The sequence below is a fragment of the Phalangium opilio genome, unplaced genomic scaffold (assembly GCF_054372755.1).
Source record: "Phalangium opilio isolate 3A_F unplaced genomic scaffold, DU_Popi_V2 ptg000082l_1, whole genome shotgun sequence".
Classification (NCBI taxonomy): domain Eukaryota; kingdom Metazoa; phylum Arthropoda; class Arachnida; order Opiliones; family Phalangiidae; genus Phalangium; species Phalangium opilio.
Window position 1 is genome coordinate 2,343,214 of NW_028324189.1, and position 19,843 is coordinate 2,363,056.

The 19,843-nt window shown below is 35.2% G+C and overlaps 4 protein-coding genes and 2 long non-coding RNA genes across 12 annotated transcripts; 3 read left to right on the forward strand and 3 right to left on the reverse strand.

The window, feature by feature from the left end:
* Positions 1–2,126: 2,126 nt before the first annotated feature.
* LOC149650873 (RYamide receptor-like) lies at positions 2,127–7,019 on the forward strand. Of its 4 annotated transcripts, none has more exons than XM_089847577.1 (6): positions 3,272–3,746; positions 3,830–3,978; positions 5,376–5,568; positions 5,648–5,803; positions 6,098–6,319; positions 6,745–7,019. In XM_089847577.1, the coding sequence occupies exons 3-6, from the start codon at positions 5,389–5,391 to the stop codon at positions 6,931–6,933; spliced, it is 747 nt and encodes a 248-aa protein (XP_089703703.1). In that variant the 5' UTR covers positions 3,272–3,746; positions 3,830–3,978; positions 5,376–5,388; the 3' UTR covers positions 6,934–7,019. The 4 variants fall into 4 exon arrangements, with proteins under 4 accessions (XP_089703705.1, XP_089703703.1, XP_089703702.1 ...); XM_089847578.1 differs by having other exon boundaries at positions 3,726–3,746; positions 3,850–3,978; XM_089847579.1 differs by lacking the exons at positions 3,272–3,746; positions 3,830–3,978 and adding an exon at positions 2,127–2,158.
* Positions 7,020–8,283: 1,264 nt separating this feature from the next.
* Positions 8,284–9,984, forward strand: LOC149650874 (uncharacterized). Its single transcript, XR_016370994.1, has 2 exons — positions 8,284–8,517; positions 9,496–9,984. It is a non-coding gene; the product is annotated as an uncharacterized LOC149650874 (long non-coding RNA).
* LOC149650875 (uncharacterized) lies at positions 9,823–13,223 on the reverse strand. Of its 3 annotated transcripts, none has more exons than XR_016370992.1 (3): positions 13,098–13,223; positions 10,674–12,239; positions 9,823–10,610 (listed from the first exon to the last, which is right to left on the reverse strand). It is a non-coding gene; the product is annotated as an uncharacterized LOC149650875 (long non-coding RNA). The 3 variants fall into 3 exon arrangements; XR_016370991.1 differs by having other exon boundaries at positions 10,674–10,729; positions 12,969–13,104; XR_016370993.1 differs by lacking the exon at positions 13,098–13,223 and adding an exon at positions 12,969–13,049 and having other exon boundaries at positions 10,674–11,751.
* A 65-nt stretch (positions 13,224–13,288) lies between these two features.
* On the forward strand, positions 13,289–14,835 carry LOC149650876 (inositol monophosphatase 1). The gene is made up of 7 exons (XM_089847574.1): positions 13,289–13,501; positions 13,565–13,698; positions 13,785–13,935; positions 14,004–14,112; positions 14,171–14,276; positions 14,344–14,495; positions 14,567–14,835. The coding sequence occupies exons 1-7, from the start codon at positions 13,439–13,441 to the stop codon at positions 14,671–14,673; spliced, it is 822 nt and encodes a 273-aa protein (XP_089703700.1). The 5' UTR covers positions 13,289–13,438; the 3' UTR covers positions 14,674–14,835.
* LOC149650877 (adenylate cyclase type 2-like) lies at positions 14,733–18,474 on the reverse strand (the record flags this gene model as incomplete). Its single annotated transcript, XM_089847566.1, has 13 exons — positions 14,733–14,989; positions 15,049–15,173; positions 15,243–15,363; positions 15,503–15,604; positions 15,898–16,203; positions 16,280–16,534; positions 16,607–16,711; positions 16,785–16,931; positions 16,988–17,255; positions 17,317–17,400; positions 17,460–17,650; positions 18,015–18,147; positions 18,209–18,474. Coding segments are annotated over 13 exons (2,262 nt in total), but the record flags the coding sequence as incomplete, so codon positions are not given.
* Positions 18,398–19,747, reverse strand: LOC149650878 (adenylate cyclase type 3-like). Of its 2 annotated transcripts, none has more exons than XM_089847582.1 (2): positions 19,439–19,747; positions 18,398–19,366 (listed from the first exon to the last, which is right to left on the reverse strand). In XM_089847582.1, exon 2 carries the CDS (start codon positions 18,907–18,909, stop codon positions 18,544–18,546), a length of 366 nt encoding a protein of 121 aa, XP_089703708.1. In that variant the 5' UTR covers positions 18,910–19,366; positions 19,439–19,747; the 3' UTR covers positions 18,398–18,543. The 2 variants fall into 2 exon arrangements, with proteins under 2 accessions (XP_089703708.1, XP_089703707.1); XM_089847581.1 differs by having other exon boundaries at positions 18,924–19,366.
* Positions 19,748–19,843: the final 96 nt, after the last annotated feature.

Sequence of the window (19,843 nt, forward strand, 5' to 3'; positions counted from 1 at the left end):
CTAATGTTAAGCCTAATTCAGACTGATGAGGTTTAGGCAACATATCAGATTTAATTATTAATTTAAGTTTTTTCTATACTTTTTACGTGAATTTATGAATATAGGCTTAAAAGTTAAGCCTAATTATGAAATTTAATATTGAGTATTCTTCTCTTTTACGTTAAATTCGAATGTTATTCTCTCCTGTAAATTGATTGTTTTAAAACAACCTCATCTTTAAAAGGTCAAATACCTCCTAACATAAATTTCCTCTTCAATTAGGGTTAACCATTCGGAATTGTGTCGTTAACAATTGATGCTCAAAATGCGGTTAAATTTCGACAGGATGAAACAAAGACCCTTTGGGGCTTAAATACCCCTTTTAAAAGGATAAGGTGAAAGCTTGTTCGTCGCATTTCTATCTGACCCCATTTCGATTGAATTCAAACACCTTTCGCAATCTCTCAGGGATTAATTTTGGTCTATTCCGAGACCCCCTTAAGACTCTAACACATTCTAGTAGTTTCCTACCATATTTTATGTTGTCAAGGAAAAAACCCTACATCTGACACGTGAGCTTGGCACGTTTAATTTAATTTCAGAGAAAAAGTTAATGATTTAACGGGTCAAGGAAGTTAAATAATATTATGTTAATTTGGCACCTGAAATTCGATCAAATCGACCCTATTGAGTGAGTATAGCCGCGTAATTAAGAATTAGGTAGGCTTGAATGCTTTAATCATCAGTAAAACTTTTAATTACCGAAGCGTAAATGACCCCTTGTCAGAAAACCAGGCTTCCTGATTTCTCCGGAATAATAATGAAAACTCAGGAACTATAGTAGAAATAGATAAACACCCCGCGTACTTACGTTATTCCTCCAAATAGGTAAATTATTTTCACTCGACCTTATTATAACTTCGGGGTTTAATCTACTTCCGTCATGATAAATATGCATGGTTGAATAAATAGTAGTTTGGAGAACTCCTTTCGTTTTGATTTGTAGGATTTTCTAAGGAAAGTTGAACTCCCGGCGAAATAAATGTTACTTTGGCTAGAACAAATTGGTATACACCTTACGCTTAGTGAATGAGAACGTATGTTTCTATAATAGGTTAGGCTTGAAGTTAAGCCTAATTTATTTATTATGTACTAATTAGTTGCAAACGCAGCACCTGGCGTTGCCAGTCATTCCATCGGGACATTTTTATTAGTTTTCTGGAGACCATTTTAAAAGATGACTGAAAATCGAACTTATACTTTTCGGGCCTCCATTTAAAAAGATGGCGGAAAATCGAGCCCCGAAAGCCATAAAGCCCGTCTATATTATACAGGTAACCAGTGTACTAAATATTAAAATAATATGTGAAAACGCGTGGACGTAATTCCATAAACTAGGTTTTTTTTTACATTTCTATTTAAATATGTTTAGTATCCCTCTGATTTATTTTTCTGTTATTAGTTTTTTTCGGAGAAAATTCTCTTCTGAAACTATATGTCAAAGGATATAAAGAATGGATTAGACTTTGGAATTTTAATAATAACAATACATTTTTGACAATTTTCAACTCTCGAAAGCTTGGAAAAATTTGACTAATGACCGAATTAAGTAAATTTTGGACGTCCTGGCCTCTTTTTTGCGCCAATATTTATTATTTCCGGTCCCGTTATCTTTGAGAGGGAGATTTCGTTAAGCCTAAATCGATTACGGGATAACAAGAAGCGGAAGAAAGCGCTCGAAGGGAAACTGTAATTTTTAATTAATTTTAACCCCTCTGAAAAAATAATGAGGAACAAACAACAGCCTGCTCGTTTTCTAATCCTGAGAAGCTTAAAAAACATCGCAAAATACATGTTAAATACCCTGCAGGTATGGCGGAAGCTAGTAGGACTTGTAATCGATTGGAAAAACCAACCTGCTGCAATGGAAATAAGTTTCCCGCCTTTTCTGGAAATCCCTAAACATGATGACCGTATGCCAAAGGGTAGTCATTTATTTCGCGCCTGTTTTTATACGCTCGAATAGCCTAAATTGGCCGTTGGGGGATTGACATATAGGCTTATACCGCCCGTGACTACAGCCAACTTGTCAGAATAAGAAATGTTTCTGCCATAACCAAGTTTTTTATCTTTTTTCTTAAGCGGCACGCGCCGTAAGTTCTAACTCGCTCTTATAAAGGTATTATGGAATGTATGATGATAATTTGAACTTAGGCTTAGGTCTTAAGGTTCAAGGAAAGGGTTCGCATTCCCTTTAAGATGATTCCCGGGAAAGAAATTAAATTCTTTATACTCGATAAGACGAGGGTAAAAAAAGTGTTGGTAAGAGATGGCTAATGTTCTGGTGATTAAATAGCTAGCACGCCTGTCAGAAACAGCTAGAAAAAGATGTTCTTTTTTGGTTTTGGGGTTACGTCGAAGAAAGAGGGGGAGGGGTAAGAATGACATTAAAGGATAAAGATAAAGAAAAATGGTTGGTCGTATTGTTTTTCAAAATGACAATAAATTCGCGCCCTTCGCAGGAAATTCAAACGGTGTGATGACGGATCTAAATTTATCTATAATTACCATTGATTTTTAATTTTATGACGTATCCAACCCCTATTTCCAATCACGTAATATTAAAAATTACTAATGGAGGTTTTGCAATTAGCTAAGGTCTCTCAAGGCCGTTACTATAGACAGACAGACAGACATAGATTAGGCTTACTTATAATACCAGAACGGGTGAACGCTTTTTATCTAAGTAAAATTAATTTTAATTCAATCCTTACCTTTACAATTTTTCGTACTTTGCTTTTATTATAGCATTAATCTTCACCAAGGCTTAACGTAACTAAAAACCATACGTACGTCGTTGGCGGGAAACATTTTTTCCCGCCAAAAAAGTAATGGAAACCCGTGTAATTAACCGCGGTCCGCGGGCACTCGACACCGGGATATTTTTTTCAAAAAAAGAGTTAATGCGTTTCCTCGATAAATTTAGAAAGCGTGAAAAATCTTTTTCCATCGAAACTTTTTCAAAAAATTAAAACTTTTAAAGATAGAAAAATGAATATGCCCCGAAAGGAAACATTTATTTGAACTTCTCACGCTCAGAGAGAATCCTAGCTGCTTAAGCCTTACAACAAATATTAACTATCACAAAATACGAAAGAGTTAAGTCAAACATGACAGTTTTTAAAACCAAAGTTTTGAGTAAATGCGACTTCATTTCTATACGTGGTTTTCACTAAAGGTGGTTTTGCAGTTTCCAAAAATGTTGCTAGAGACAGTAAACTAAGGTTAGCAGTTCAGTTCAGTACTTGAGTAACAAAGGGTATAACAATACTTCACTAATTATAACTGTTAAAACTGGGGGTACTGAAAAGTATATAATATAAATTTAGGCTAAACGTTTGCGAGCCTGATATAAATATAGCAAAAATGATATCAAAAGTTCATACATAAAAACGAAAAGTATACTTCTGTGAAGCTTGCACGAGTCGTGTAGTATGAGAACCCTCCTTGACCTCTCAGAATAGCTTGACGCCCTAAGCACAGGGAACATGCGTGAATATACTCAATATAATAGAAGATGCTAGTTATTATCTAGTATCAAGAATTAACGTTTGAATCGGCACCATAGAGAAATAATTTCTATAAACCTTTGACCTCAAAGAAGCTCTACCCTGATTGGTTGGGTAGTGTAGAGGTATAGAGGAGGGTGGTTTGCTTCTCATTTTACATTTCGCCTACATCCAAAGGCGGCGGGAACTGTTAACGAAGTATACTTTTTGGTTACTTTATCTATGAGTGTTTGATTATATCTATTGTAATAGAACTTTCATGAAAAAAATGGACCTTATAGTTTTTCTATTTTCTTTCTAGAAAAACATATTACATCAATTTTAAGGCAGCAGACAGATTGGGCGGTTCCCACTAACGTTTTGTCTAGAGTTGAATAATTTTCCATTCATTTAATTGCTTTCACCATAAGTCAAATGATTACATTCCTAAGTATGTTTATATAAGTTTAAAATTATTCCTAAAACTTATTTAAGCTCAAAACTTATTATTATTTTAAGCTCATATTGATGAAAACTCAAATATTTTAGTATCGTTGGATACTTGATTGAATATTATTTGCATATGCTTTCGGTAAATGTACGATAAAAAAGGTTACACACGTATATAGTATATGGCAACGTTTTTAATTAATCAAATTTAACCCGAGGTCAGATAGCCGAAAGGAGTGTACTCCCTTTGGTCAGTAGACAATAAATAAGTTTATAAGATATCTTTATAACATAAGTATGACACTTCCTATACTTCGTAATGCTAGAGACTTATAACTAGAGCTAGTTCTAGCAGAACGACAAGCGCGAATTGAAGTCCTACACTCGGTGGTTAATTTTGCAGGACTTCCATCTAGGTCCTATTTAGTCTGAACTTACTAAGCCTTTGACAGCGCCTCACCATGCCTCGCTTTAACTCGAATCTATGACCTACCTCATTCACTTCATGACAAGCTCCAGTTTGTAACCAGTGACAAACTTATGGCCAACATATCTTACGAACTTATGACAATATTTAGAGGAATTTATGTTTCTAAACTTTGTCCTAAATACGGTATTAATTATCCATCTATTTATTTTATTTATTATTGTTGGGCAAAAATAAATAAATAGTGGTTTCCCTTTAAAAATCCCTATCTCGGTTATAGTATCAAAAATATCTCGGATGTCCCTATAGGGACCGCTTATATAGATAGCTACGTGACTGGGACATGAAGGCGGCGGTCTTTTTGTCCAGTACTTGTTAGCAAAGAAAATAGTTATGGAATAGAAGTTATAGTCGATTTCGGGGCTAAAAAAGCTAGGGTATTAAGAGACAGCCGGAAGCTAAATGAGACTCAAAACCTTCTATTCCATATACAATTTTCTCTGTTGTTAGATGTTTGAAATACCAACTGCAATATTTCCAATTTATCTTCACCTTTTGAGCCAAATATTATTTCTTTTTATTTCATATCCTATAGGTTAATGCTACCCACGAATTTTCACATAAAAGTAAAATTTTTTCTCGCTGTCTCAAGTGGAATTTTGAAATTCGTATGGTTTTACTCCCCAGTGATGGGGGGGGGGTGTTTTTAATTAAGGGGAAACTTCTTAATTACTTGGAAGCTGTATTAAATTTGAGGGTTCCCATGAGAGACATTTTTCAGTCATTTTAGAGCAATGACTTCCTGGAATTCTTGTTAACACCCACCTTAAACTTATTCTAAAAACTAACTTATAATCGGATTAATCAAAATAATTCAAATTCTCAAAAGGGAGAATGAAATGATTGTCTATGGGACTTTTTGAAACCGATCCAAGTTTTACGTTATTACGATAACTTGTTATATTTTATAGATTCTACGCCGTTATGTACCCTCTAAGTTCACGAGTGACCAAATCACGTGGTCCTTATATCATGGTTGGAATTTGGATTGTGGCTATCGCTCTCTCGAGCGTCCAGTTATTTCAAGGTGAAGCCGTAGCTATCGACTTCAATGGTCAACAGTATTACGATTGCATGGAGGTTTGGGATGAAACCGAAGGGAAAGTAAGTGTAATTAAGTGTAATGCCAATATAAGTCAACTGTACGCTTTGACCTTTCACCTATATTTTTCCCTCTTGGAAGATTTATACTATGGTCATTTTTCTGGTGACCTTTTTACTACCCATGTTGATCTTGGTTTTCACGTATTCCGCTATTGGATGTCGACTCTTTAGACACTCAGCTCCGGGAAACAAAGACGAAACGAGAGATAATAATCAAATCGTAGCCAAAATGAAGGTCAGTTATTAATTACGCGTGTTATTAGGTTTAATTAGTTATTAAACGAGGGATTTATGTTTAATGAAACACCCAACTATCTTTGGAATAGGAGAAGTGGGCTTCCCTGTAGGGGTGTCTTTTAAGGTTTGAAATGAAGCTATCTTTCGCTATTTTGTTGAATTACTCGAGCCCTGATTGTTGTAACCCCAAGTATTTAGTATCATTGGAAAGGGGGAGAAGTAGGGCTATGACATATACTCAAAGGGTTTCACTGTATCTCTTGTAATATCGAAAATTATTGTATTCTTTCAGATCGTGAAGATGTTGGCAGTTGTGGTCATTTTGTTCGCCTTCTGTTGGCTACCCATTCAAATCTTCAGTCTGTTGATCTATTTTAACCCCGAATTCGTGACAGCGTCATCCAATAGCGAATATTACACCTACGTAGCGGCCTTTCTTATTTGTCATTGGCTGTCTATGGCCAACAGTTTCGTCAACCCATTAATCTACTGTTTCATGAGCGACAATTTTCGAGTAAGCCATCCCAATACTCGAGAAAATCGTATAGAGAAGTTAGTTCTTTTATAAGTAACAAAACAACAATAAGTATGAAAATTACTCAATGCGAGGTATGTTCAGGGCCGTGGAGAGAGTGCCTGGGCCCCGTCAAAATGGAACCCTGTTCCTTTAGAAAATACGGGTCCCGGTGAAATAGACCGAATTGTCTCCCCTCGCGACGGCCTTTGGTGTGTTTCAGTCTTTTCGAGTAAAACACATTCTATAGAGATAGAGTCAAAACTATAGCTTTTCATCCTATTTTCACTTAAAACCTCTATCAACGGAGGAACGAACGAACTTTCCTTAAGGAATTTAGCGTTACGGGAAGCAACGGGGGAAATGACATACTTCTATTGATTGTTAATACTTACGGAACTTCTTTAAACGTTTCTTTTTGTCAGATGGAACTGAAACTATTCGGCCACAAATGGATTTTCGGAAGATCCAAGTTGTATCGACGCAATTATACTTTTCGTTCGACAATCTTTCAATCGACGAGTTGCAGTCCTGGAAATTCCGTTAAACAACAGAATCAAAGTATCAAACAACTCAACAATAACAAGTTGGAAATGTCTTTATTAAGGGCGTGACCTCCGAAACGTATTATATCTCAATACCAAAAATATGTACCAAATATTTAATTATGTAAAATAAAATAAAAAAAAATTGCGTCTTTAAGCGTTTGTGTTTTTATTTTATTTAATGTCCGATCAAGAATCTTGCTCTTTTAGGGAAGTACGGAGTAAGTGAAAAAACATTAAATAGATATAGGAAATAAGTACATCCAACATTTTATCCTCATCCTATGAAATGATGTGGTCAGAGAAAATCCTCGAATGTATAAAATGTAATGTTTCAAAATAAAACTTGCGTGAATAAGTCTGTGTTATAAAATCATTTTTATTTATAAGCTTACCAGGGACCCACTATAATAGAGCGATCTCTAAAGTCTTGGTGTGACGTCACCCATGCTATTTGTCTAAAGAACCAAAAAAAGGGACCAAAAATGGCCGCCCTTTGCAAAGCTAAGCCCAAGGTACTGACGAAACAACTGAGATTGCTCTATTAATTGTTTACAAAGCTAATTATTAATATTTCACAATTTAAGAAAGGATCAGATCTTAATATAGAAGGGTTTTGTTTTTATTATTACTTTAGTTAGAAAAAAAGTTACAAACACTTCTGTGTGTAATAAAGCACTCAAATTGTTTACAAATTTATGAAAGGTTTAAGCAACATTTGCCGCTAGGGGCGCTGCATGCGTAGTTACGTATTTACTGACATCTAAATGACATGCAATAAAGCTCTCAAATTCTTCACAAATTTATGAACTGATTAATCAACATTTGCCGCTAGGGGCGCTGCATACGTAGTTACGTATTTACTGACATCTAAATGACAATGTCACAGTTGGTAAATTGAACCTTAACTGCATATCAGGTCACGTGACATAACGTCATATCCGGTGACGTGACGTGACGTCGTATCCGGTGACGTGACGTGACGTGACGTCGTATCCGGTGACGTGACATGACGTCCTATCCGGTGACGTAGCATGACGTCATATCCGGTGACGTGACATGACGTCATATCCGGTGACGTAGCATGACGTCATATCCGGTGACGTAGCATGACGTCATATCCGGTGACGTGCCATGACGTCATATCCGGTGACGTGCCATGACGTCATATCCGGTGACGTAGCATGACGTCATAGAGGTAATTTACTTGTGACGTCACGACAGATGTTTATTATAATAATTATTTCATTCATTTAGGCCTAGCATTAATTCTTTTAGGCCTAGCGTTAATTCTTTTAGGCCTAGCGTTCATTCATTTAGGCCTAGCAGTGTTCAGCTATTTGAATTTCGTGCCTGTGATATGGCGCGTCCGAGTCCGCCCATAGGAGCTTTTAGCGCCCCCCGACGTTAAAATTTACTTCTTGGTTGGAAGTAAGAACGGAGCTCATTCTTTCTTTGCTTGGAAGCCGTCGAGGAGGTCGCTTGGAAAAACTTGTCCCGCTCAGCTGGTTCGATCGTGATCCCGGCTTTAGAGGTCGATTCTTGATAATTCCGCCATTTCGTTGATCGTTTTTGCTGAGGACGCAAGCTGAATTCGAAGCTCTTCAACTCTCTTCGCGGCCATTACTTGACCTCCTCGTAATTCAACAGTCCGTAAGCGTAAACTTTACAATAATCCGAAATCATCCAGCTTCCCTTAAATTATTTCTTTTATTTCGAGTATTTAAATCAATTAGGCAGTGTTAAATGTTAGTGAATTATATTTATTTATTGAAAATTAAGTACCATAAATAAAATTTTACAACGAGATGTTGGACAAGAGAGAATCCCTTAATAATTAGTTTATAATAAGCTATTAAACGGGGTACGTAATTAATTTAGAGATGACGCGACAGATTTTCGGAAATCAGGTCCCGCCGAGAGAACTTTAGGACACGAGGACTGTTGCACTAAGCCTTGTCCGATTGAAACTGTATTATTTACGTGGTCTGTCTGTGGGAATAGTTTTAAAATAAATAAATGGCAGGGAACGCAATTAATTTAGAGATAATATGACAGATTTTCGAAAATCAAGTCCCGCCGAGATAATTTTATAGCACGAGGTAACCTGAGCTAAGCCTTGTCCTATTTAACTCAGTTTTTATTTATGGATTGTTTAAAATAACTAAAAGGCAGGATTTTCTAAGATACTTTTCTTTACAATTATGGGAAATAATTAGTTGGCCGGAGTATTTATTCAATTCAGGGTGGGAATCCTGATAGACTAGCCTATCTTTAATTTAATTACCCATTTAAACTAAGTTTTTCTTTACAATTATGGGAAATAATTAGATAGCCAGGGTATTTATTTAATTCAGGGTGGGAATCCCGGAAGTTGAGCCTTTCTTTAATTTAATTACCCATTTAAACTAAGTTTTTCTTTACAATTATGGGAAATAATTAGTTAGCCAGAGTCTATCTTTAATTCGGCGTAGCAATTAGTTGGTGGTAGTTTGTCTTTCTCTAAATTTGGTAGCCAGTTTTTTAATTAAGCAGACGTTTTCCTTAAAATATTTAAATCTAAGATTATTTTGTGTTTGACCCAAAAGTAGGCAATAGCTTAAGATGTGTTATTAATGTTTTAATTTATAGATCCGGCTGAGATTCTTGGATTTTGCTGTCGCTGGTCATTCCGAGACGTAACCTTCCCGATGACCTCCTGATATTCTTGGATTTTGCTGTCGCTGGTCATTCCGAGACGTAACCTTCCCGATGACCTCCTGATATTCTTGGATTTTTCTGTCGCTGGTCATTTCGAGACTTATCCTTCCAGATGAACTTAGTTGGATTTACGTTACACATGTCTTCTTCTGGACTTGCTATCTCTCTCAGCGCCGGACCTAAAGATACGAAGAAAATCGTCAAACCTAGAAGAGACCAAATACATCTTTTTTACTTGCAAATTTTACATGCAATTACTTAACTTAATTTTTTGCTTGCAAATTTTATCTGTAACTACTTAATTTTTTTTTTACGTTCAAACTTTAATTTACTGAACTCTTTAACAATTTTTTTGTTCGAAATTTTTGTAAACACTTAGGTTTCTTTGTTTTTTATTGAATAAATTTTGCCTTAAACCTCGTTCTTTCTTTTATTTCAATACTTTCGATACTAGGCTTGGTTTCGATTTTTTTTAATCGGGACTTAGGGGGGTTTTTTTGACCCTTTTTTAGTCCCTTTTAAGCTAAATAATTAAAAAACAATGAACAAAAACGATAAAAAAAAAAATTTTTTTTTCCAAAAAAAAATTTTTTTATTAAAAATAAAAAAAAATATAAAAAAAGTCAAAAAAACTACCCTAAGTGTTTTTCTTATGTCTTTGTACCTTCCATAGTAACGAAACTTTAAATTTAAACTTAAGCTACCACCCCCAAAGTAAGCCTTGCGAGCCCAATTTAAATTTAACAAGCCCCTGTTCAACTCGGGAATCATTAAATTTAAACTAAGGCCCGCTGTGGAGCCCCCAAAACCAGGAAACTTCGTCCTTAGCATGGGATTTCCAATGAATGTCCACTTGAAGAATGTTGTCGCATCATGTCCACAAGAATGTTGTCGCATCATGTCCACAAGAATGTTGTCGCATCATGTCCACAAGAATGTTGTCGCATCATGTCCACAAGAATGTTGTCGCATCATGTCCACAAGAATGTTGTCGCACCATGTCCACAAGAATGTTGTCGCATCATGTCCACAAGAATGTTGTCGCACTGCATAAGATAAATTGTTATTATTTGGGAAACATGGTACATGCATAACTTCAAATTACACACCTTAATATGAAAGTCGACTTGACTGTTCTTGCATGATGTAACGCAAAATGTTCCAGCTTTAGACAAATTATTATTTTGCAAAAAAGGCACATGCATAACTTTAAACTAAATAACTTAATAGGGGGAGAGATTTTGCTATGATAAAGGCAACCCTTGCCTTAAACTTCCTTAAAATACTAATTACTTTTAAAGGAGATGGCGTACGAGCGACCTTCTACATACAACATAATTTATTTAATTCCTGCAAAACCACCTCAATGAGCCACTCGACAAGCGCTGTCTCCTCTAAAAATAAATATAATTAAAACCCATTGCTTGATACCTTATTACTGGGAGTGGAAAGGGAATCTCATACATTGGCTTAAATCGCTTAAAATCTTGACTATTTTCATTATTTTTAAAAGAGAAATCGTATAATAACCAGTCTTCTACCAATAACATAAATAAAGAATTTATTGAGATCCTGCAAAACTTCCTCAAAGGACTGACGCTTTCCCTTCTAAAGATAAATAAAATAATCTAGTAATGTTCAAAGAAATAGTTAAATCTCTTTCAACTAAAGAAGCTTAAATTATTTCTGCGCGCTAACTGCCTAAATATTTCATGTGTCGCTTAAATGTTTTCCAAATGAGATCCCCTTTCAAAATGTGGTTCAGAATTAAGTATGAAATTGCGAAGGGGTTAATAACCTGATTGATACTGCTTGAATTATTATTAATAAGCCTGAATTATTATCAATTAGCTTGAATTATTATCAATTAGCTTGAATTATTATCAATTATTTTGAATTATTATCAATTAGTTTGAATTATTATCAATTAGCTTGAATTATTATCAATTAGCTTGAATTATTATCAATCAGCTTGAATTATTATCAATTAGCTTGAATTATTATCAATAAGCTTGAATTATTTCATGTGTTGCGTAAGTAGTTTTTCTAATAAGGTCTGAATTAAGAATGCATGTGCGCTATTTTGCAAAATAATAATTGCAAAGCTAAAATATTTACAGCATTCACCCATTTTGTACGTTAAGAGCATCGTCCCACTGGGGACCAAAAAGCATCTGGTCTAACATTCTAAAATAAAACTGATAAATAGCTAAAAAAAATATTGCGTTTCCCATTGAAAGGGTGACATGGGTTCATATATTAATGACACGATTACCAATCTGAAATACTGGGAGCCCTTTCGCAAAAATAATCTCAAAGTTCAAATATTTACGGCACTAACCAAAGAGAAAACTAGCTAAAGTGGGAAACTACCTATTCAATGTAACAAAATAATTCACTTATTATTCTAGGATTGTTTGTTAGTCGCAATAACAAGTGAACAATAAAGTTTGAAGAGACAAGCGGCAACCAACAGCAGTTGAAAAATTAAAAACAAAGAAAAATAAATGTCTCAGACATCAACTGGCAAAAAAGAAGTCTTAAATCGTTTGCCGTCTCTCATCATCCAAAATTATTCAATTATTAAAATGGCCAATAAACAGCACTTAACAAAACTATGCCGTAAAGATTAAAGTGAATTTTCAAACCGACTTCAAATGCTCAAAATCAAATAGCTTCCAAAACTATCGAGATAGTTGAATTAACTCATCCTAGGCCGAGGGGCTAGTCATTCGCCAAAAATTTGTACACCTGATTACTGATTTCTTAATTCTTATGTGAATTCCCATGATTATTGACCAAATTCCTTGATTTCTGTGATTACTATTATTTACGGTGATTTCCATAATCTTTACACTGATTTCCCGCAATTTACTTGTGATTTCTGTTTGAATTCGAATGAATTCCGGTGATTTTTTTGGTAAATGCCGTGATTACCACTGGATTATTTCTATTTCAACTGATTATGATTTTATTTTGGATTTTCGAATTCCTCGATGCGTGATTATTTCAAGGAAAGTGTGATTACCGAGGTGATCACAAAAGATTACTAGTAAATCATGTGATGATTTCTGATTTTCTTAACATTTCGTGTGACTTCCAGTGATTATCGGAGATTTTGATTACCCACAAGAATGATTTTGATTAATGATGATTTTCTAAGAATTCTAGAAATCAAGTAATCGAATTCTGCGGTTTTGTACATTTGATTATTCAAGTGACTAACCCCTCGTCCTAGGCTTACCCACACGTGGCCCACCTAAGCCTTGGTCGTGATTAAAAAACCTATTTTCATACAGTTAACCATAAATTTTTCGAATTTCAACGCTCTATTTTCATTCAGTTACAATAAAACTTGGGTATTTAATCTAAATTAACCCTTAATATATAAATAAAATATTTACCAGGAAAGATCTCTTTAGCTCCGTACAAAAACATGCAGCCGTCCCAACGTAGCTCCGTACGATCGCAAGCATAGACCGCTAGATGGCGCTGCTCAAAAAAAAAATTTAACAAGCTACAAAATAAGGAACCTTTTTTGAAATTGAAAAGGAACGTGGATTTGGTGAATTATTCAGGTTTTAATTAAAATTTATAATTGTATTATAAGTAGAAAATTCCTAATACGCACTTTTACATGGGAAAAATATGGTTTCGAGGGGCTTCTAAATCGCGTGCAGCCAGCGTGCGTGATTGAGTGGGCTGTGATCAACTTGAGAGCGAAGAGGGATTGAGGGAAAGAGAAAGAGACAGGGGCAGATAGAAACGTGCTTTATAAAATCCGCTGAAAAAGAGAAAATTAGATCCTAATTATTATTTATAAGTTAATTTTGGCTTTAATTAGCTTCAGTTAAATTCCATTCAGTCGTAAATAATGTCGGAAGATTTGGATTTATGTCTGGAAGTCGCTATCAGGCTGGCAAAAGAAGCCGGAAAAGTACCGTGATGGTGGTACTCTTTTATAATTTAATTACAATTAACCCCTTTTTCTCGACTTTAGATAATTAAAAATGCGATTGTTCAGAGTAAAATAATCGAAACTAAATCAAGCGCCGTTGATTTGGTCACGGAAACTGACAAAGAAGTTGAAAAATTTCTTTTTTCTGGATTCGCTAAAGAATTTCCCCATCACAAGTTAATTGGCTTTTAAATTAAAATTGATTAATCCTAGTTAAATTAAATTTCAAGCTTATTATCGCTTTATTTTTTTTTAAACACAGGTTTATAGGAGAGGAAAGTACCGCTGTGGGAAGTAAAATCGAATTAACCGATGATCCAACATGGATCATCGATCCCGTTGATGGTACGATGAATTTTGTCCACACGTTTCCATTTGTGGCCGTTTCCATTGGTTTAACCGTAAACAAAGAGGTAATTTCGAATTAAAATGGCTATTTTATGATAAACCCGACCCTGAAAACGTATTAATTCCGTTTTAGATTGTAGTTGGAGTCATTTATAACCCACTTATCGATAAACTTTACTCCGCTAAAAAAGGTTCGGGCGCCTATTTAAATGGTGAAAAAATTAAAGTGTCATCAACTACGGGTAAGTAATTTTGATATAATGAATTTTATTTCGTAATTAACGCATTTTTTTCAATTAGATTTGTCAAAATCTCTGATTATCATGGAGGTTGGCAGTTCGAGGGACCCAGAAAGGGTTAATAATGTAATTACAAACCTAACAACATCTGTCAAAGTTGGTCACGGGTAAATCAGGTTAAATTAAATTACCTTTAAGTTTAACGATAATTAATTATGGTTACAACACGTTTAGGGTTCGTTCTTTAGGTTCAGCAGCCATGAACATGGCCAGCATCGCTGCGGGAAATGCTGAAATTTACTTTGAATATGGCGTTCATTGTTGGGATATGGCTGCAGGAGCCATAATTATCGAAGAAGCGGGTGGAGTTGTCATTGATCCCGAAGGTAAATCCTAATTAATTAAATTAAACCAAATCTTAAGTTAAATTAATTAATTAATTAATTAATTATTACAGGTGGAAAATTTGATCTCATGTCAAGACGAGGTTTATGCGCCACTTGTATGCCGTTAGCGCTGGAAATGAGCAAAATGTTGAATCATATTCAATTAGAACGCGATTAATTAATTAATTAATTAAAATGATTATATTAACGCGGTTAATTGTAATTAATCGAACTAAGTCAGATAGTAAATTATATTTTATTAAAGTCTTATTGTAATTAATTAACACCTGTACTTCTTTAGTTAGTATAAATAAAATAAAATTTTAAATGTTTAATTAAAGTTTGGTGACTTCACTGTGATAACCATCAAAGGGTGTTTTGACCAAATACGTATTTAACCATCCTTTTCCCTTAACGAATGTTTCGCCTCGACTCTCGCAAATGTATGGAGAATTAGCGGTGTTACTTAATATCTCCGCTACTTCTTTAGTAATCTAAAGTATTATAACTTTAAGCCTGAAAAGGATAAAGAAATTAATTTGGTTAAATTTACCTGAATTCTTCCAATTATTCCTGTACTGTCCATTCGACTGGCCAGATTGACCGTATCTCCCCATATATCGTATTGAGGTTTTCCTTGACCAACAACACCAGCTACAATGGATCCCGTCGCCACTCCTACAAACAAATAATCAAATACATTTCATTAATAACGCCAAATCTCTTTTGAAGTAGAAATCTAAGTACCGATCCGTAGATGAAAATCCTGTTGAGTATCGCGATTAAGTTGCGTTAATTTTTCCATCATAGCTGTTGCAAATTTTATTAAATTAATTACGTTCCATTCAGGATCTTCTTCTTCAAAACTCTAATTGTACAAAAAAATTTATTATAATCGCCTTGAAAGGTTTAGTTTCATTTATAGACACTTCCATTATCATTTTTTAAAAATAATCTAGAGTTAAGCCTTGTCACACGCATCGAGAATATAGTTAATTAATAATTACCTCTCGAGAACCACGTCCAGGTTGTAAACCAGCAGCCGCCATGTAAGTACTTCCGATAGTTTTAATCTTCTCAATTTTCGAAAAAGATGGGACGTAAAGTAACTATAATTATTCAAAAAGGAAATAATTATTAATTAGCCTTATTCCTGATCAGCGCCACCTACCCATAGCGGCGACTTTGAGAACTACTGTAATATGCAAGCCAATCAGATGTCGCTAAAATCTGGTGACGTCACTGACGGGCACTCTCAGGGTCTTACCAAAAATGACGTCACCAGATTTTAGCGACATCTGGTTGGCTTGCATATTACAGTAGTTCTCAAAGTCGCCGCTATGGGTAGGTGGCGCTGATCAGGAATAAGGCTAATTCCTCCCGATAATTAATTATAATTTACCTCATCAAAATCGCAGATTATTTCGTTCAAAACTTGTAAACATCTTCTGCCTTCTTCATTCATATCGGTTTCGCTGTAAAACTCGGAGAATTCGGGAATTGAGGCGAACATGACGGCGACTTGCGCGTATTCTTCGTAATAAAGTTCGTCCGATTTCGCTTCATCCGTTAAATAAATATTGGCAATGTGTTCCGGTAAAATATTGGTCAAAAGCATACGATTGACCAACCCCATCGTTTGTGCCTCTTCCTTCTCCTCCCATAATTTGTGCTTCCAAATAAAATCCAAACGACAAACGTATTCGATCTAGGGGAAAAAAAAAAAGAATAAATAATTTCTGGCGGCCATCTTGGTGGTATAAGTAAAAAAAAAAAAATATTACCTGTCGATCGAGCATATGCAAGAAAATGGCTAAGATAATCAGGTAATAGCAATGTCCGATTGCGGGTCCGTGATCGTATCTTTCCCAGTCGGTAAAATACTCTTTACCGTTATCAAAAACGTCCCGCTCAAATTTAAGGATGACTGTACTAAATAAAATAGTTCCCAACAAATGTACGAATAATTTCAACATAAAATGGATCTTCAAAAAGACCGAGGTCGTCGTCATGGCCAATGCGGCGTTGAAAGTATAGTACTAAGAATTATTTTTAAATAAGATAAGAATTACCCAAATTAATTAGTTCAATTCCAAATTAATATTAATTACCCAAGGACTGTAATAAACTACGTATTCCATTTCGGTAACGTTTTTGTCCTCGGTGTTGTTGTAACAAGTGAAATTTTTAAGGCAGGTTTTAAAATCTAAATTTTCCTGATGCAAAAAAATATTAATTAATTAAAATTAAACAAATGAATTAACTACTTAATTAATTAAATAATCTTACAACTCCGGCCATGGCGATTGCCAACATCAAAACAGAAGTAAAAAACCAAATAACGATTCTTAATGAAAGTCGATTCGTTATAAAATGAGCGATTCTCGTTATAAACATCTCCGAATAATGTCGAGGTCGACTATCAGTTCGTTTCATCTAAAAATATTTTAATTAAATTAGTTTTTAATATTAAATTAAATTAATGAACTTACTCGATGTTTTAGCCATAAATAACCGGACCAAGTGGCGAAATTTCCAAAAACGATGATGGCAAACGTAATTGGGTAACCAGTATAAGACGACCACGCGTTCCAGTCCATTACAAGGCAATGTATGACGAATGTTCCGCAGAAAAGAATTAAAATACATAGAAGGTAATATTTGAACAAAGGATCCGGTTGTTTCCGATATTTCTTACTCAATGACGGAGTTAAAAACGTTAGAAAGAACGGTTCGATATCTTCTGGTTTACACCATTGACTATAGTAATTATAATAATTCGATAATTAATTAATCACTAATTACATATAATCCACCTTACTCTTTTTTGCTAAGAGCCATGACTTCAATCGCTTTCTCCATATCGGCGTTAACGTTACTTATCATGGTTCGGAACTGAGAAATGCTGTTTTTATTGTTAATTACATAATTAAGTTTTATTGGAGTCTAGGATTTTATAATTACCTGTAATCTAAGACGAATCTTTTGCGAGAAGTAATTCCGTCATTGACGGGAGCTAGCGAGACTTTCTTGGCTTTATTTTGAAGGCGAGTAATGGGGGCAGGAACGGCTAACGAACCACGTTTAACCGAACCAATTATTTTCACGTAACCTTCGTGGAATTCAAAAACGGCCGTAGATTCCCGTCTCACAAACTACAATTACGAATATTTAAGGAAAATTAGGCTTAGCGAGAGTTTAGACCAAAGTAGGCTTAGCGAGAATTTTAGACCAAAGTAGGCTTAGCGAGAGTTTTAGACCAAAGTAGGCTTAGTGACAGTTAGACCAAAGTAGGCTTAGCGAGAGTTTTAGACCAAAGTAGGCTTAGCGACAGTTAGACCAAAGTAGGCTTAGCGACAGTTAGACCAAAGTAGGCTTAGCGAGAGTTTTAGACCAAAGTAGGCTTAGCGACAGTTAGACCAAAGTAGGCTTAGCGACAGTTAGACCAAAGTAGGCTTAGCGACAGTTAGACCAAAGTAGGCTTAGCGAGAGTTTGAGAACAAACTATCCATAACTTACAGTAGGACTTATGAAGTATGTACATCGAACAGTGGAATTTATTATGAAAGTGTCTGACTTATGAGCATCTGATTTCTCTATTTGATATTTTTGTTTCAAATGTGCGTAAGTTACGTCGGTAATATGAACGTGTCTGTTGACAAAAATAACGTTATAAAAAAGGCCGATAAAACCTTATAAAAATCATATTTTACCCGGATTTTCCGCATTGTTCCATATGACTGGCAATAAGAGCGTCTTTTGAATAAATATCGTATTGCCATTTGCGACTTCCAATAAGACCACACATGATTCTTCCAGTATGAATTCCGATTCTCATGTCAACGGGAACAGCTCTCTCTTCTCGGACAGTCGCGATGATTTCGATCATATCCAAACCCATTTGGACGGTATTATCAGAATGGTTTGGATCGGGATTGGGAACACCAGAAACGCAATAATAGCAATCGCCTAACAATTTTACCCTCAAACATTTGTTTTTCTTTGAAAGAAATGGACTTTTGTTAATTTTTAAGCGCCGCGCGAGCAATTACTTAGTTTTTAATCGAACCTCTGCCTTTTCGTCGAATCTAGCAAACAACTCGTTAAGAGTTTCGACCAACTCTCTGGCATCTAATCTGGCCGCTAACTTCATGGAATTGACAATATCGGCGTATAAGATACTGACGTTTTTATGTTCTCCGATGTAAAGTTCGTTAAAAGGTCGACGTTGAAAGGGTCTCCGATCGATTCGAAGGATGACGTTTCGAATATCGTTTTTCACTTGTTCCGCCAAATAATCGGGAAGGACACTTTTAAGAAGGCTTTCTTCTTGCTGTTTCTCAAACTGCAACTTAATTTTCGACTCGAGACATTCGCGACGATCTAAAAACGCTCGTCTGTTCATCATTTCCATAATGAAACGAATGTAAAATCCGACACTCGCTCCAGCAACGTAAAAAACGCCTTCAGCCGCAATCTACGTTGAAACAGAAATGTTAACTCAAGTTTTTGATCGTGGCCCGATGACGTACCTGCTTCGCGTCCATTTTACTAGTCAGGGCGGTCAAAATCAACTCCAATAATATGACTGCGGCGCCTGACAGGCAACAAATGTATCGTTTCGGATAAGGCAACATTATAAAATTAACTAAAACAACGTAGTACGTTGGTCTAACTCCGTCTTTGCCAGTTATTAGAGCCGAACCGTGAGTTTGAGTACACATTGTCAATAAAACCACGAAAGAAACTAAAGTCCGTGAGAGATCCGATCGAAACCAATGTTCCTTATGAGCGACCGACAAAATTATAACGTATACCATAAAAGAAAATGAACATAAAATTATAGGAATTTTGCCTCTTTCAATGTTTTCCTGTTAAATTAAATTAAATTAAATAAATTAATTAAATTTTAATTATATTCAACGTGATTTAAAGTTAATTACTTTAGCTAGGACTAAGTTGGTGATGCCCATACTTAAACTAAGAAGTAAATTAATTAACAAGACTAAAACAAGTAATGAATGTTGCAATCGAGCTTGGTATTTGTGAAATAAATGTTCGGCTTTTTTAATCTCGAATTGATTCTGAAATACGTGTAAAAATAAAATAATAACCTCGATAATTACTTGGTTAATTAATTAAATTTGCGTAAATTACTTTTAAATGTCCCCAAGACCAACTAAAATCGTCTCCTTCACGAAAAGCTTCCGTTAACATAAGAGAAACTTGGCTTCCGTGACGTAATGACGTCATACTGTTACGAATCAGCATTTCCATGGCGTTCATCTTGCCCTTTTATTAATGGGTCAGCTTATAAGCTGACTTAATTTAAAGTTAATTAAATTAAA